The following is a 19351-nucleotide window of genomic DNA, read 5'->3' as shown; positions in this document are numbered from 1 at the left end:
CTCTAGATTTTGAAGACTTAAAGACATAAACAAACACTTGAGCTTCACTCACATGGTTTATAATGTCATCAGAAATCCTCAAAGGAATTACACATCCTAATTCACAGTTACCTGTTTATTCTGTAGATCATCAATGCGATCTTAAATTCTCTGACACACAAATGGGCTCTCACTCTAAAGACTTACTACAACTAATAAATAGAAATAGTGGAAGCCAACAGAACTAACCCTCCTTTATTTTTCACCAGCAAATGTTTAAGTTTGGAATCCGTTCTTATAAATAAGTTATTATATGACATATGACAAATCAAATGTACAATTTACCCCCAATATTTACATTTATGGTAGAATCTGGCAGACTTTTGTATAAAGTTCAGAGGCCCTGACTTATTAACTGAAAGAAACTGTTCCCACACTAAAATCCATTCTAAACAATCCAAAAGAGCTCCTTCCATCTACACAGTTTGTTCATATACTAGTGCAGCAGGGCAATGTTGATTTGTGCTTGAGTACTGTCAAATGTGAAACCCAGCTCTGTTACAGACAGAGACAGAAACGGTCATGAAAACCGACAGATGCTGCAAGTTTTGGATGTTGATCTGCAAGGAGGTCATTCTCTTCAGAGAACCCTTATGCCCTCACACCAACTGCCAGTCTGGAGTGAATGTTTCCCCAGAGAGAGTAGCCTTGCAGAGAAAGCTTGTTTTGGACCTCAGGTAACAAGCATTGTGAACAATACTTAAAAATTGAATAAATAGAGCACTTCACACTTGGAAATATTTATAAAGTAGATCAAAAACTGTAAAATGGGAGAGCAAACTATGGAAGTATTTTCAGTCTAAGGTAGTGGTTAATCCGATCGCCACAAAATATTTTATTTTACACTGCAAATGCTAACAAGTATATCCTTCTATCTACAATATTACACAGACTATTTTCTACACACTACAGCTACGGCTCAGGCTGGCTTCCCATGATACTTACTATGACTGGATGACGAAAGGAGGAGTATGGCAAGACGCAAGGAAAGAAAAACATTTTCCCCCGCCAATCAAGTTTTTAACAGTAACAAATATCCCCCCATCTATCTGATATCAGCCTCTGAATAATTTGCATTTACATTGTGCAACTCACTCAGAGAACTAACTATTTAAGCCTTGCAACACGATTCTGTCATATGTAAATATTACTTTATCTGTTTGGAAAATGGGTAGCCAAACTGAAGCACAGAAAGGTTAAGTGATTTGCCCACAGGTCAGTAAGCAAGACCATGGCAGAGGCAGTAATCCTGTTCCCTGCCTGGGTTCTGTTACTCATGCAGGGTTTTTGCTGTGTAACTCCCATTTGATTTTCATTGAAGGCACACAGATAAAATATTACAAAACTGGGAATTTTTACACAAGTATGCTAAATTATGGCTTGTTCTGTAATCAGAAAACTGAACAACAGTGTCAATCAGTTATGAAAATTATAAAATGCTTCTCTAAAAAATAATACACCTGGACACTAATTCTTAATACCTTAACACCAATAATAAAACCTATTATAATCCAAATCTTTCTCCTCCCCTTTGAGTGTTTTGTTCTTAAAAAAGTGACCCCCCACACTAAATGGATCATCTGTCTTTTACAAATGCCACATCTTTCTTGCAGCATTTGCTGTCCTGCTGGTCTAACTAACAATCTGAGCAGTACAAAACAACAGGCATATTGTTAAATCTTTTTATAATAAAGCTTTATCTTGTAGACATGGGATTAAAGTTCTGATCTGCACCATGCTGCCAGGATTTTGGGGAAAGAGAGATGTGGATAATAGCCTGTGTAATCTCCTCACCTACTTCTAAATAGCTTAACCTCATCACAAAATAGCAGACAGATTCCTAATTTAAGATGAGCATAAATGGTTAAATCATACAATGCCACACAAACTGTCTATTTTAGTTAAGTGGAGTGGTATCCTTTAGCAAGACCTATTTTGGTGGGGGAAGTCACGCAGATAATTAATACATGACAATGTTTAGTTTAATTTATTTCCACGTTTTTACTTCTTGCTTGTGTTAGCACTAAACATAGGACAATACCATTTCATTGTACTCGAACTTTAAAAACTCAGCAGAGATGTAAATTATATCAAAACACAAAATAACCTAAGAAAAGTAAATTGCAAACTTCTTTCAAAACTTAAGGCAAGAAGAAAATTGATTTACATTTTATTTTTCATTTAAAGAATCAGCTACAACCAATGACTGTGCTTTGCTTTTTAAAGATAGTCAGTTGGAAAACTTCTCATCTTGAAAAAACCCTCTTATTTAAGAATTTGTTTGTATGAAGGAGTTTTTGTGACAGCAGGTGAACAGGCATCAGATCACACAGATTCTCTGTACTGAGAGCAAAAAATGGTTGCTCTGAAAGAGCCAAGTCTCAGCATGCTTCAGTTGTTCATAGAAAGTCACGTCCTATGGAATCGGAGCTTGCTCTCAACAATCCAGTTACAGTTTACTTACATAGCACATTCATTTTCCTGTTATCTGAACTTTAACAAAGTCACCTGGAGGGGAAGGTTTGCACCAATTGATAGTATTAGACCCCCTCTGTGAAACCTTTAAAGTTGATTTGTATAATACATTTAAGGGGTTAAAATAAAAAGCAGATTCCATGCCAAAGTGAGGTTTTGCCATTCACTAAAAAAAGCCCTGATAGCTATGGATTTCTGTTAGCATAGCCCTCAAAAGGGGGTATGGTTTGAAAAATGGTGGTGTTAGTTAACATCCTCAACAACAAAACATACACACAAGATATTTATATTGTCTGAAAAAGTTAAATCTGGAAGAAAAATTTCATGCATAAATTTAAATGCAACCTTAGTAAGAATAATGTATACAATCCAATTTCTGCACACGTGTGTAACAACCAATGTCTGGCTATGAGTTTTTTCACAGCTGTCACCCCAAACGCAAAGCACAACACTCAGGAATATGATGTGGATTTGTGACACTCCATGGTGTATTTGGGTCTATAAAGGAATACATGATGATGTTCTATTTTCTTGTATAAAAGATAAATCTTGATGCAATGTTGTTCATAATACGTAAAGGGAAATTGTACCAATAACTCCTAGTTCACCACTCCACCACATCAAAAGAAGAGAAGCATCTCTAAGAATAAACTAAGAAATAAATTGGGCAATTAACATCTCAAATGACCGCACTGCACTTTTAAGTGGGGGGGGGGGGGGGAGCACTGTCCAGCTTGCCAGGAAAGGGGTATAGTAGTGCTTTATGGGCAGGGGGTGAGAAAGAGACTTGGAATCTGCTGTAAAGGGGGACTGGGTAAGCATTGCGATGCTGATTCATCCCCAGAGACTGGAAGGGCTGGGGAATGGATAAGGGGCAAGCCCAGTGGGAGAAGCCTCTTTTCCCTGGACCAGGCAGAGCAGCACCTACCTGTCCTCCCTCTCCTTGGAGGAAGGAAAATACCAGGTTTGGTTAGCATCTGCTGTGGGCATTATGATAGTCACTCCTTTCCAAGGGGGCTGGGAGGGAAGTTTTCCCTCACCACCAGAGTGGTTAATTGGAATGGGGCTTTTTTTGCCATCCCCACAGCAGGTTTGCAGAGGCTTTGTTATGGTGAGTAGGGAAGGGAGATAGTCTATGATGTTGCAACTCATTATGTAAGTGTGGGGCAGATGTTCAGTGCAGGTACTCCATAGGGAAGGGATACAGTGAGCAGAAAAATGGCTTGTTAAAGACTTAAAAAAGAGGTTTTTGTTTTAAAGAGTGAAACGGGGGAGGGGAGAGTGTTTCGGGTACTATGACTGGTACGGCAGGGAGCCAACCCCACTTCCGTATAGCCCACCTTAACCCTTGTTCGAGGGGGGTGGGTGGTAAGGTCCCAGCAATGAGTTGCTGGACCAGGATGGAAAAAAGGGGAGACTGGTGGAAGCCCCCAGATAGATGTTGAAATGATCGTGGAGTTACCTGCACTGTACACTTTTATCTGTCGGGTAGTCCCAGACATCTAATAACATAGTTGTGGCCTGATTAAACCATATCCAGTGTCTCCTGTCCTTATTTCGCAATAGCCGGACATTAACAAAAACACTTAAATCAAGCTCAAGAAAGGGTGATAGATTTTAGTTGAATACCATGTGTTTCTGAATTGCAAATCTGAAAATTCCTCTTACAGCCTGACTAGCAAAGTGAGATCCACACTTGTGAAAAAGGGCATAATCTGGTAGAAATACTGCTGCCTTTATAGCAATAAAAGTTCTACTAAATTTTACTTCTTAACCTTCAGTACACTGCTATTTTTCAGATGCCCAGTCAAATGAATTCTTAGGAAGAGGTATCTCTGCGTCCACAGTCTCCAATGGTGAAATTCACTCCTGCGTAGAGGGCCACCATGATGCCTACGTACAATTTTTGCCCCACTATTTTGAATTTATTATTTGTACTCAAGAACAAGTTAACATATGACAAATAAAACTATGTTTTCAATGAGATGTCTTTCAGTTTCTCTGTAGTCTCATAAAATGGTCACATTTTAGCACAATACCTTTTAAATGCATTCACATATTCTTACTGTTTATGGAGTCCATTATCCTGAACATTTTAACTACTATTTTGTACCACATGAGCTCTAAAAATTGGAAGTAGAAGAGAAAAAAAGAGAGATGAAGTGATGTCTGCAAGTAAATACATACGCCTCATGTAAAATATACAGGTGCAAACACAAAGATCATGAATTGCATAAAGAAATATGCATTGTATAAGATAGTCTGTTAAGAAAATAATTAAAATGTCTTTCCTACTTCAATGAATTGCAATAAATACATTAGATCTGAAAAGATTAATCCTGATCACTTACTATTTAGACAAACACAAAAAAACATTGCAACCCTTTCCATTCATAAAAATACTATAATTTCATGAATGCCAATATCCACACACACATTTAATCATAAACTCTACAACATAAAAGCTCCAAACTGGGATTTCCTGATCTACCTAGTGAACTATATTGATTTTGATCTTGACGACAGCTGATTTGGAATAGATACACCATGTGAACGAATCATGGCCAAACATGAAATGGTGCCAATACATGTTTATTTTATATACTATAATAAATAGACATACTCTAAATTCTAATGTTAGCTTCATTATTTTAAAGGTAAAGTTATCTCTCACAGATCTTTTAACAGAGCTAGAAAAATAGGTGAAGTTTGACATTATAGCTCTGTTTGTGTTTCCATTCTAGCCTCATTTTTGAAGGGTTTATAAATCTGCCATTCTTATTTGCATTAGGCTGAAACTTGGCCAGACAAGTTTCTCAGACTCAGTTATATAATTTGTAATATGTAAAATTTATGTCATTAGTTCATCTGTTTCCTTCATTTACAATGTAGTCAACATACAGAATTTCTGAAAGTTTTCGATTAATCCAAAAACTTTCCAATTAAAAACCCAAGACAATATTTGCACCTGAAATGCTGATGTTGTAGAGAGTAAATAACCTATTTTGTGGAGTAGGTCCACCTGGTATATTGTTTGTGATGCCTGTTGGCCAGACCCTCTTGGTATGTTGAACTGGCTGAGATATTTAACTTCAAAAGCAGTTTCTTATCATGTGCAATACAGTAGATTATCTTAATAATAATAGACTATTAACATGTATTGCATTCCATAGTAGTATACAAATAGCATGGGCACAGTGTAAAATCCTACTGGATTTTAATAGGACCTTTCCTACTAAAATTAATCTCAGAATAGCACATTTGAAACTGTTATGTAAATTTTAACTGAAATTAGTCTATACAGAACCGAACACTTATGATAAATCTGTAAATGGAACTGTGTATCAATGCCTCAGAGAAATACAACACAAAATCCCAGCAAAAAGCTCCATTCACACAGTATTTGTTGGAAGGAATGTCAGTGTTAAATTTAGAATTTCTTTGTTTTGGAGTGATTTTTATTTTTTTTAATGTACTTGTTTTGCATCATTTTGGAATGTTACCATTTCTTTCAATTTCCATGAACATAAAAAATGTCGAAATAACTGACAGCTGTTTGTAAGTTCCCTACAAATGCAAAATTGCTTTATCCACTTTTCAAAATGTTTTATAATGTTTATAATGTTACTCATAATCACAGGATATAAACGGTCTAGGAAGCAATCTGAAAACATATATCCTGTGCTAAGTGTTCAGCATTTTCAAATACCTTTCAAAGAGTCATGATTTGTACTGTTAATAAATCAAATACAAATCAAAGATGCTTCACATCTTCAAAAGAACGAACTATATCATAGTAAAAATATTTACTTATTATTTCTTGCACAGTAAGAAGTTACTAAACTATTATTTTTCTCCATGTGCTGCAATTTTTTGCCAATAGAAGGCTATTCAGAAAGTGAAAGAATTTTAAACTACGTTTTGGACAATATTTCCCAGCTGTAATGCATGACTGCCTAGCAACTGCATTCCCAACATGCAGGCCTCACTGGTTAAAAAAGTATTTTAAATATAAACATAAACATATTTGAATTTGATACCATGTTTAATAGCATGTGGCTGGGGAACAGCAATGCTAATTAACTAATCTCTATTCAAGAAAGTTCTGAGCTATGCATTTGAAGATAATTTGGTTCTCCTCCAAGTCAAAACTACATTGTTCAAGTGTAAACTGTCTTGCTATTTAAATACTCCAGTATAAAGGTCCATTGCTATTTTTGATGCCTCCTCAATTGGAAGTAGCGTGTTTCAGTGACCAGAGCTATTGTGAAGACATGGAAGACTTTGAGAACAGTGGGCAATTTACAAAAGCTGCAAGCTCCAGATTGATAGCCTACTACATACAATGAATGCAACATAAAAGGAAAATGGCTTCTTTGGAAGAAAAGAATAAAATAAGGAGTAAAGTTTCTGTCTTCTTAATTGTACACAGCTTTCTTATTTTTTCAAACAAAATAACTGTTGGAAGTGACTGCTTCCAGTAGGATACTTTTTTAAAAGAAGTACTAAATAGAATGTTGTGTTAATAAAACTAGTTAAAATTAAATATCTGATTATATTTCTTTTAATCCTATGCCATCATTCCCCATAATACTCCACTATCATCCATCATTCCTAAATATATTTATGCACGAGTGAATGCAGAAGCCAGTATTCAAAAGGGCAGAATGATCTAAAATATTGAGTCAAGGTCTTGACATCTTGTATATAGATGGAAAAAAACATCCTTAAGAGATTCTTCAATGATTTTGCCGAGAATAATACAGCAATGCCTATTTGTACCTGGATGAGAAAGAGATCTACTGATTCCTTACAATGGAGAAGGGTCTTTTTAAAAATGTCCATCATTTCCTCAAACTTGTTTGAGCATTATTAGTGATATTCTCAAGAGACTCCTAGATTTAGTGTATTAACACATCCTTTTCACTTAGAGAAGGTTGCTATTACTCTATTTTCTTCAGAGTAAGCTACACGACACCCTGCAGTCCGACAGTTAGACATTGTTCATTTCATTGATGTGTTTTTAAGAGTTCAGTTTGTTTTCTTTTAGTTCTGAAAAAAAAAGTTACGTTTTATATCTGTGGATTCTTACTAGAGATTGCAATTTATAATAACTTCAAATGAATCACTTTGAGTACCAGAGCAAAATTATTGTTACAGATGTCTCTCTGTGAATCTGTTAGATATATAAAACAGATAGAAAGATTAATCTTTATCTCTATTTTCTGTAGATATTTGATTTGGAAACACAGTTCAGAGATAGTTAAAAGCTTGTGTGTTAATATAAAGTATTACATTTTAAGCAAAAAGTACTTTAAAAATAGTAAAGGAGTACTTGTGGCACCTTAGAGACTAACAAATTTATCTGAGCATAAGCTTTCGTGAGCTACAGCTCACTTCATCGGATGCATTCAGTGTATTTTCCACTGAATGCATCCGATGAAGTGAGCTGTAACTCACGAAAGCTTATGCTCAAATAAATTTGTTAGTCTCTAAGGTGCCACAAGTACTCCTTTTCCTTTTGCGAATACAGACTAACACGGCTGCTACACTGAAACCTTTAAAAATAGTAAGTTTAGTGCTCATGAAAGTAAGGAACCACTGGAACCAGACACAGGGTGGGTAGTTAATATGCAAGAGGATAAAAAAAAGTTTTGATTTTATCTTCTAAGATTTTTTTTTCAGTTATATGAACACTGCAGCTGAAGCTGGTTTTCATTTATCAGCACAGCAAGTTCCTTTCAAAACGAATACATTTTCATACTGTCTTGCAAACTTTAAACAAAATTTTCTCAGTAATGTAAACACAATTTTCTCAAACTCCCTCGACAAAATGAGACTTTTTAAAAAAAATTTTAAAATGCCATTCTAAACAGTTAGGGATAAACTGGCCACACAGTGTGAGAAAGGAGACAGGACTCTCACCTTTGCACCTATAAGGGTCATCTACTATCACAGCTCCTGTGCTTGAGGGAGTGCAAAGACTGATACCAAGTTACTTGCCCTAGGAACAATTCACTGGAAAAGGAATCATCCCTACATGCTGACCAGTGGAGCAGGCCAGATGCTACATGACATAAAAGGAGTATAGCAATTTTTTCCCCCTTCCTTCCAGGCAAATAGGGAACTCCAAGAGGCATTTTACCTCTGAGTGCTCTTTTTCTTGAGATGCAGCTCTGCCTCATCACACTTTACAACAGACAATTTAGCACTCAAACTCCACAGGAAATCTATGAAGTATTGCTGTTTGGTAGTACACTAAACATTGCTGGTGTTTTCCGAACACACAGTGAAAACAGTTCAAGAGAGAAGACGTTGGACCTAATTCTCATCACACTAAAGCCTCTTTACTCTCCTCTGGCAGTGTAACAGGGCCTTAAAGTGGATACGAATTACAGCTGAAAGATTAGATAAAGAAGGAGATCATGCTATTAATGAATTTCACCTAAGTTACCATTTTTGCAGGAGCTCTGTCCAACTGCAGCCCATTCTGACACCTGGCAACCTTTTCAGGGTCCTGATGCTTTACCTTCAGCCTTTTATTTCTCATGCACTATAATGAGGCATTCCTGCACTACTAGTGAACTTAGATATATTTCCAGTAGCAATTTTAGACAGCAATATCTAGGAGCATCAAAGACATCAAACACGGCAAAGCTCCTGGGGTTGACAGAATTCAACCAGAGGTACTAAATGCACGAGGCAAAATTCTGACTCAGCAGCTAACAAAACTCTGTGATGAAATATGGGAGAAAGAACAAGTGCCATAAGACTGGAAAGACAGTATCATCATGGTATTACCAAAAAAGGGTGATCTCCCTCAGTGCACAAACTGGAGATGTATTATATTGCTATCAATTCTGGGCAATGTATTGGCTACTGTTATCCTGCATGGAATGAAGAAAGCAGCAGATGGAATATTACGAGAAGAACAGACTGGGTTCCCTCCAGACAGATCATTGTGGGAATAGATATTCACTCCCTGACAAATCACCAAAAAACCCTATCACTTGGGAGAAAAAAAAACATCTTAATCAACTTTATTGACTTTAAGGAAGTGCTTGATAGTGTCCACAGAGAAACGCTGAGGAATATTGCTAGAAGCTATGGGATACCATTCAAGCTGATCAACATTTGAAGGAGTTTATACGATGAAAGTAGACGCTCAGATCAGACAGAGGCCTGGGTAAGTGGTTTGATATTGTGACTGGCGTTAGACAAGAGTGTGTGCTACCACTAATCCTCTTTGCATTAGCAATAGATTGGGTGATGAAGCAGGCAACAAAAGGTATCATGAATGATGTAAAATGTGTTAGCAATGATGAGTTACATGAAGGTAGGAAACTGAACAATAGATGCAAAAGTCTACATGGTTGGAAAAGAAATTGAACAGGTAGAAGAGTTTGGCTATCTGGGGAGTGTAATGACATTTGAAAGTAGCTGCGATAAAGATATTCAGATGAGAGCAGGAAAAGTAAACAACACTTTTGGAAGGATGAACATCTAGTCAGACAGAGGTCTCCATACCAAATTAAAGGTCAGATTATACCATGTGATTGTACTGAGCATGCTATTATACTGAGCAGAGACTTGGCTGGTGACAGTATCTAGTAAAAAGAAGTTGAAGGCTGCCCATCACAGATGGCTGAGGAAGATATTACACATTTAATGGAAAGACAAAATAACAAATGCGAGACTCAGGAAGCTCAAAGAGCAGGCAATGTTAGAAAATATTGTCAAAGAAAGAAAGCTCAGGACATTGGGACATGTACACCGTATGGAAGATGGGAGACATGCTTAGCAAGCATTGAACTTGCTATCAACTTGAGGGAGGAGAGAGAAAGCAAGGAAGGCCAAGGATGAACTGGCAGACGGTGACAGAGGATACTATACTATATATGCTGGCATCACCTGGGAAGAAGCGCCACAATCAGCAAGTGACTGTAATCAGTGGAGGAACTGGACTGCCTGATGTCTCAGCGGCACAGGAGGAATCTAAGGTGATATCTAGGAACAACTGTTTCACTTTGGATCAAGTTAGGATCACAACACATAAAAGCACTTAAAACCCCCCCAAAAAACCAGGGACCTTGATAGTCTAAATTTTTTAAAAAGTGGGTCTCCTCTCTACAGAGAGATGGGTCTCTGCTGTTCCAGAATGAGCATGCATTCCTTGCTCTGGATAGGCAGCGAGATCACTTCTCAAAGAAACAGAAACAGTGAAACACTTACAGAGTTAAAACTGGTTCTAGAGTTTTGAGGCCAAATACTGTCTTCCATCTGGAACTTAAATGGTAGATTAAAGGGTAGATTATGGCCCTCAGTTTTTAACATCTACACCACAAGGAAGGAGCAGCAAGCAGTTAGATAAATAATAAAGTCAAATAGGGTTAGTGGAAAAGAAATATCCCCCATCAGTGATGGCATAATCTAGTAATGATTCAAAATGGAACTGTAGCACCATACATACTTGGGAGGAATCCGTGAAACTGCATTCAGATTTGTGGAAGAAATCACTACTTGAAGAATGTGTTCAAGGGCTGAGAGTCCTCCTGCAACCCGGAATGCTATCTGATCTGCTGCATTCTGGATAAACACAAATAGAGAATAATAATTATATGGAATAATTACTGAAATTTAAATACACATTTAGTATTTAAAATATGTGTCTGGTGAGTAACTGCCTTGATGTACACTTAATAAAATCTTAATACAGTTTAATCAGATTGTTCATCTTTTTAATTAGTGCATTGATTCTTTCACTACAGAAGCACGGAACAGAATACCCCTTTGAATATGCAAGAGAATGTTAATTCAATGTTGTTTTTCCTATATGCTGTAACTTCATTATAATACCACAGCTATTTTGAGTTTTTTAAACAGATATTGATTTAGGGCTTCGGTGAAAGCAAGATCAGGCCCATAATGAAGATTATTTTAACATGAGCCTCATTTAGCTGATAGCTAAAGTGCAATTTTGTAGGACACGTTCTAACAATGAGGGACAAGTACGTATTTTATAACATTTCTGATTTCCCCCCCCATTTTTGGAATTAATTTCTATAAGCATAAATAGGAATTACCCAAACTTCATGTGCATCAACTATCTATCTGATTCTGGACCCCTGGAACTCAATAGCAAAACTTTGATTAATTTTATTGGTACAGACCCAACGCCAACACCACAAATAACAAACCTAACAATTGTGGGACCTTATTATGGTAACCCTCAACCTCTCCTTTTCCAATTTCCTTTCTCCTTCCTCCTCCTCCTCCAGTTGTTTGTTGATTTCACTTGTGTCATGTCTACAATTAGACTGTAAGAGCTTTGAGGTAGGAATCATATTCATATATGATTTGTCTGTAAAATACTTAGCACTGTGTGGGTGCTGCATGTTAGAACAGCCCCCTATGAACTATGGTAATAACAAATATTTTAGTAGGATTTCATAGCCCATATTTTTTCTTATCAATATTAGAAGTCATATGTAAACACCACAGTACAAGACAAGTTTTGTTTAAGAGCATATAATTTTCTCCCCAGCAAGTTTAGCTTTCTCAAGCACACATTCACCCAAAGGTAAAGCTGTACCCTATTTAAATGCCCAAGGTTTCAGATAAAATGTTCCCATTGATCTGCTAGCTCCATTTCACATTATGTTGGGAGCTAGATTTTGAAGAGATCATAAAGAAGCAATTTTTTTTGGACTAATGTGCATTGGATGTGGATTTGTAAACAATAAAAAAGGCTCATCTTCAAAGGACGCAACTGGTGTGAAATGACAGAAACCTGTTTGTGTGCGCCAGTTTACACAAGTGGTTAGATAACCAACTAGCAATTTCTATAGGTTTAACCTTTATGTGACTCCAAAGTTTCAGTCAGCTTTAGCCCAGTTAACTCTTAAGTTAAAGCTGAAGTGAAGACCTACCCTGAGTGATGACGCTTAGCCTGAGTCCCATCCACACAAAAAAACCCTTAACTCAAGTAGGGTGGTGTTTTTAATTGGAAATTATTGGTCTATCGGGTATAGGCTAAAGCTCAAATTAGCACAATTTGTCAGTTGCTAACTAAACCATTCTGTAGTGTGGACAAGGCTAGCTCCACTTGAGTGCCATTAGTCCTCCAATGCCTTCCCATAATTTCTCCCGTGTGCCCAGAAAGGACTAACAAATTTTCCCACAATTCATTGGGAAAGAATTCATAGAGCAGCTCAGCTTACTGCAGCACAAAGAACCAAAGGAAATGCCAGCAGAAGTCTTAGTGCAGCAAATAAGCAAGTGCAGTGTGGACACTGCAGCTTGAGTATTATTTTGCAGTGTAGCCACTCTAACCAGACTACCTCTAGAAAAGCAACTGGTGTGTACATAATTCGACTTAGCTCTACAGTGAAGACATACTATTAGTCACATCCTCCAGAAAGGTCTGATCCTGGACCTTTGAGGTAAATGGGAATTTTCCCAGGGACTTTAATGTGAGCAGGACTGAGTCCTATATGAAGGTTAAAAGCATTTCTAAGCTATTACTTTCCATTGTGATTAAAAGTGTATACTCCGTGTAGTGACATACTATTGCCAAGAAACCCCATACACAAAATAATCAACATGTATGTCCAGTATATTTAGAGAAATGTATATGAGAATTCCTAGATACATTTGGTATACAGGCGTCAGAGGATACAAATAGAAAAGCCACTGACCTGCCAGTGCAGGACTGTTCCCTATAGTACATTTGTTAGTGTTGTATCCACTCTAATTTTAAATGAGACAAGCAGTGCAGTTTTCACCACTTCCGATGGGGGATTATACCACAACCTTTTAGATCTTACTATCAAGAAATCTTTCCTGACATTCAACCTGAATTTGCCCTTTTTAGTTTCATTTAATTACTCCAAGTTATACCCAATTTTATTATACCAATTCTTCTCCCTCCTTCATGATTACACCATTACTAAATATTACATATTCCCACTTTAGTTTTTGCTTAGCAAACAAACATATTTCATTCCAAATCTTTCCTTTTCCCTGTAATTTTTCCATACCACATTTTCTTGTTTAATGTCTGTCTACTAGGAAATGAAGTGTCCAAAAATGAACACTGCGTTTTGGGTTAGGTCACATCAAAGCCACAAAGAAAAGGACTATTATCTACATGTGTGGTAACAGGATGTCTTCACATGTGTATTCAAAAATAGCAGTGGCCTTTTTGATCTCTGTATCACATTACAAACTCATGTCTAATTTAATGTTTGCTCTTGCCTCTAGGTCTAGGTCTCTTTCAGTATTACTCTTCTAGATCTATCCCTCCCATTGAGTATCTGTGTTTCAGATTCTTTTGATCAAAAAATATTAACATGCATTTTTGAAGAACTTCTGTTTTTGTCTATACAGTATTTCTAATCTTTCTAAGGTCCCTTTGTATGCTTTCTCTGTCCTCCATTCTGTTTGCAATTCCTCCTAATTCAGTATCTCTGAAAAAATAGTTATTGTCCTATTTATTTCCTCATCCAGACCATCAATGAAATCCATGAACATTTTGGTGATTGGATACCACGGTGATAAACATCCTCATGAATATGAAAGACAGACAAAACAACAAGATTAAATAAAAGCATTTAACGAAAATTATTGTGGTGGATGGAGGGATGTTATACAAAAGGATCTGATTAGCTGCGGAGTTTCCAAGGAGCTGCTTCAAGACAGACTGGAATGGAGGAGGAGGACTTGAAGGGCTGACCCTATACAGATGGGACCAAGACTAGGAGAAGAAGAACTAAAATGATTATGGTAGCAAGGCTGGAGTAAATACATGAGCTAATTATTTGTTCACTGCTCCTACTGCAGTAAAGGAACTTTAAAACCTGGCACTCAGTGATCTAGAATCCATTGCTGATATCACTGATTTCTTTTGGTATGCTTTTGGATTAATTTATCTTAAAGGATGTGTTCTAGATAGAGTGGGGGTTACAAAAATACAAGTGACTTTTTTAAGAGTCTTTCAACTATTTGTTGACACACATTGATGATTACTGAATTAACTGCTGATATATGGCACATGTGCGTCAGCGTAATGATTAAGTCACAGCACAACTACCTTTCTATCCAAGAATCCCAGGTTCCGGGACAATTCTGGGGCTCTTGGCCTTGGGTCAGGAGAGGTCATGGGAACCAAAGAAATGATGCCACAGAAGTATCATTTACTCTTGAACACTGCACTAATAATGTTCCCAGACTGAGTGTTGTGTGTCACTGGATCCCTAACAATGAAAATGGCACCTGAATGAGTGGTGAGAAAATAAGTGTGTGTATATGGTGGCGGGCACCCTCAGCTTACATATAGTAGTATATCATGGCCTGTAGCAGAAAGATGAGTTGTGCAAAAAATAAGAATTAATAAGAATTAATAAAGGTATTAAAAATAATACCAATTTTGTTAATCTAAGAAATATGAAATTCAAAAGATGTCAAATGAATTTTCATACATACTTCTAGTATTATATCTGCTGTGAGGTGATTATCAGCTTTTGATATGTCTGTGTGCTGGTCTAAGAAAATCCTTTCGAAAGCATAAAAATATGGGTGCAGGATATCGGTTCCCTTGCACTGTTTTCCCCTTAAATGAACTCCTCCAGAATGTGACCCAAATTCATATAGTATTCTGGAGTGCTAAGGCTTTCATTAGCTGTTACATGGGAAAAACAAACATTCCCAGATATTTCTACAGTACCTCGGTACTGAAGGAAGTTGAGGCATATTGGTTATTCTACCTACATGCTCAAACAACATTTTGATGGAAGCTTGCCTCAATTCCAATCAGTGCAGAAGGAAAGAATCACATTTAAGGGACCTTTCAAGATATTGTTGTTCATTTTTACTGTGGTAGTGGGTGTCTCAATGAGGTCAGAGCCCCATAGTCTAGGCACTCTACAATAATATATGACAGTGCCTGCCTGCTAAATCCCCATTTGGAAAGGGTACAGATCCAATATAAAACACCCTTTGCGGTGATGAAGAATCGTCTGGATCCCTAAAATATTTAGGTTCCAAAATATTTCAGCATAGATGTTTATGTGGGACCCATTCTATAAACCTGACTGCAAAATCTGGCCCTTTGGAAGGGGTTACATATTTAGACTGAGAAAATTATTCCTCAAACTAACCCAGATAAAAGATATTTGTTCAGAAAATGTAAATCAATGTATTTCAGTTGGATTTTGGAACAGCATATGAAACTATTTTGCTCCTCCTCTTATTGATTTTCACAAATATGCATACAACGTAATTTTAAAAAAATCTGATTTCCAAGTGCAAAAAGATTTGCAGGTTTGAGACTACTTGTTATGCAGAAAATCAGAGGCAAATGAACAGGCAAATGAGCAAAAGTGACTATCATCATAATATATACATTTATTACCAAAAAAGGCCTTATGTACATTGGCCAAACCGGAGAGTCTCTAGGCAAAAAAGAATATCTGGACACAAATTTGATATCAGGAATCATAACATTCAAAAACCGGTAGAAGAACACTTCAACCTCCCTGGCCACTCAGTAAAAGACTTAAGGGTGGCAATTCTGCAACAGAAAAGCTTCAAAAACAGACTCCAACGAAAAACTGCTGAGCTTGAATTAATATGCAAACTAGATACCATTAACTTGGATTTGAATAGAGACTGGGAGTGGCTGAGTCATTACACATATTGAATCTATTTCCCCGTGTTAAGTATCCTCACACCTTCTTGTTAACTGTCTAAATGGGCCATCTTGATTATCACTACAAAAGTTTTTTTCTCCTGCTGATAATAGCTCATCTTAATTAATTAGCCTCTTACAGTCTGTATGGCAACTTCCACCTTCTCTGTATGTATACATATATTTTCTTACTATATGTTCCATTCTATGCATCCAATGAAGTGGGTGTAGCCCATGAAAGCTTATGCTCTAATAAATTTGTTAGTCTCTAAGGTGCCACAAGTACTCCTGTTCTTTTTGTTTTCTTGAGCAACGTAGATTTGAACTAACCTTTAGAAGACATTTACTAGAGATGTACTCTCGTGAATTGTAACAGTAGTAACCAAAACCAATGCTGGATAGAAAAAAAGGGCTTTTTTTGCCCATTCACAAGTATTTGTCATTGTGAAATGCAGTGGTCCTGTTTGTAGAGAAGGAAAGCCAACGCACTTGACTAAAAAGGTATTGAAAAATTAATTCCTAGTCTGTATACCATTATAAATTTGTCATACAGAAAATACAGTAACTCACTTCAATGTAACATCCTAAGAGTTATGCATCGATTCAGAAGTATCCATGTAGGAATGGATAAGTAAACAAAGATTTTTTTTTTATTTCCTATCTAGATTAGTTTATACAATTCTATGACAGAATTTAATTATGAAAAATAAAATATTTAAACAAACATTATTTCTTTTTATAATTAGAGTGATTTGGATTTAATTAAAGAAGCACAATCAAGAAAGTTCCCTGAAAACTGAATGTGTGTGGTTCACTCATTTTCCTACCTGTTACAACACCTTAATGGATTTGAATTCCCCTTATCTTCTCTACTATGACTTGAGTGACAACTGACTAATAGGATTACAGGCTCCATTCCAATAATACAGCTCAGCTACATGCCAGCAAAAAATGACAGCCTAAACCTGAATTACATGGCCTGGGAATCCATCCAATTATTAACTAAAGTAACTATTATTACCTAACCTAATCAAAGGAGAAGCAGCTGTTAATCTTTGGTGGCCTGCAGTGTAGTAGCAGTCAGACTGGATGAACTGTCTTTGTACTTGACTCTTCTACAGACAATAATTATGTTCTTTGTGATCAAGAAGGAAGGGCTTCCTAGCCTTTTAGAAGAGGCAGCAGATGGGGAACAATTGTTTGCATGTTCATTAACAAAATAGGGTGGATTTTATCAAGGTTTTGGCATCTGCGGTACCTCCAGAAGCACCACTTACCGAATGATACAAGAAGGTTTGGCAAGTCTGCAAATTTGAAAAGTTAGCAAGCTAACTAACCTAAAGTAGCTTAAAAGAATTTTTGATCTACCTTCTTTCATACAAAAAATCATAAAAGTTAAAAAAAATTTCTCAAAAGCATGTATGCTTATTTCCTATCACACTCCACTATATCAGCCTATACAAACAATACACAAAGAAAAAACATGTCAATGTGTCTTCACTGCTACAACATTTAATTTCATTTAGTTATTTTACAATTCTTCATATTCTATAGCTATTTTACATTTTTGAAACCATGGCAAATAATGTACTAGAGGAGGTGAAAAACTGGACTTATTTGAACAAGCCAACAGTCAACACACAATAACACCTACACTGAAATAAACTGAACTTTAACAAATAGTACTTTTAGAATTCTGTATGCACTACTTCAGAACATTAGTGAGACCATAACTAGAACAGTGTCATCCAGCTCTGGTTCCGCACTTTAAAAAAGGATGTTAACAAGCAGGAAAGGGTTCAGAAAAGGGTTACAAGAATGAGTCAAGCTCTGAAAAACCTGCCTTGCATTGAGAGATTAAAGCAGCTCAATCTATTTAGTTTATACAAGAGAAGGTTAACAGGTGACTTCATCACAGTATCTAAATACCTAAATGGAAAGAAGGTTTCTAGCAGGAGAGGGCTCTATTTGCTAGCATGCCAAGATATAAGATCATCCAATGTCTGGAAGCTGAAGCTAGACAAATTCGGACCAGAAATAAGGCACAATTTTTTTAATAGTGAGCATAATTAACAATTGGGACAACATATTGATGGATATAGTGGATTCTCAATTATTTGAAATTTTAAATCAAAACTGGGTATTTTTCTAAAATATCTGCTCCTGATTTAACAATAAATTAGGGACTTGACGCAGGAATTACTGTGTGAAATTCTATGGCCTGTGTTATGCAGGAGATTACACTAGATGATTATAATGATCTTTTATGGCCTTAAAAAAAATCTATGAATGAATATTCAAATCAAGAATTCACCATTCACATATTTCCTCTGTCACCGTCTTATATTATTAGTTACGTAGTAAAATAGGACCAGAAATAAGTCAGTCTTTTTTATCTGAAATGTTTTGATGACAACTCTCCCATTTCTATCCCATGCAATTTTAAACCCTTTGAAAGTTTAAACTTTTTATCATCTCTTTTAAAAAAAAAATAAAAACTTAAAAAAAAAGTTTTTAAACTACTGCTATGCAAAAACAAACAAACCAAAACCAAGCCACTGACACTTTGGTGAATGGAGGGAAGAATCTTTCCTGATCCCCAAAAGGCTTGCTTGCTACTTTGAAATTAAAAGATTCATCATGGAAAAGCCCTGCATGCACAGACCTCATATTAGCTCCAACTGAAGTTGTGTGTGTTGAAGACTTGCTGGATCTAAACCAAATACTTGTGTACACTTTGCCTTCTGCTATTGAGAGAATGCACTCAATCTGTGCAACTGAATTCTGTACTTATTAAATTGAAGCAGCAGTGGTCAGCCTATGAAAGAAGAGTTTGTTATTAATTAGTGAAATACAGTTACGCTCTGTTTTAAGAAATATTTTCTTCTCTCCTATAGTCTAGTTTTTAGCAAAGATTCTATCTAAAGTGCCAGTGGCTAAGAAATACAGTTCAAAGCCTCATAAAAAAAATCCAGACAGGGGGATCCCAGGCTGGCTCCTTGTCTTTTTATTTATTTATTTTTAAATCATCTCTGATGACTTCTTGGTCTTGAACTTTAGTGAAATGCTTAAGAGAAAAAAAAAAGAAGCCCATTTTCATCAGTGCTGTAGTATTAAAAGTTCATATGGTGACAATCTCTGTGGAAAGTA

General features: G+C 36.4%; 1 protein-coding gene across 15 annotated transcripts in view; it reads right to left on the bottom strand.

Moving 5' to 3' along the window:
* SCAPER (S-phase cyclin A associated protein in the ER) overlaps positions 1-19351 on the bottom strand; it is a 356135-nt gene that overhangs the window by 89987 nt on the left and 246797 nt on the right. For all 15 annotated transcript variants that reach the window (XM_043523924.1, XM_043523925.1, XM_043523930.1 and 12 more), the window contains one exon: positions 10985-11100. In XM_043523924.1, the coding sequence (XP_043379859.1) occupies positions 10985-11100 (116 nt within the window). The remainder of the gene's footprint in view (positions 1-10984; positions 11101-19351) is intronic.

The sequence above is a fragment of the Chelonia mydas genome, chromosome 10 (assembly GCF_015237465.2).
Source record: "Chelonia mydas isolate rCheMyd1 chromosome 10, rCheMyd1.pri.v2, whole genome shotgun sequence".
Classification (NCBI taxonomy): Eukaryota; Metazoa; Chordata; order Testudines; family Cheloniidae; genus Chelonia; species Chelonia mydas.
The sequence above is the reverse complement of the archived record's forward strand: the minus strand, read 5'-3'. Positions and strand labels throughout refer to the sequence as shown.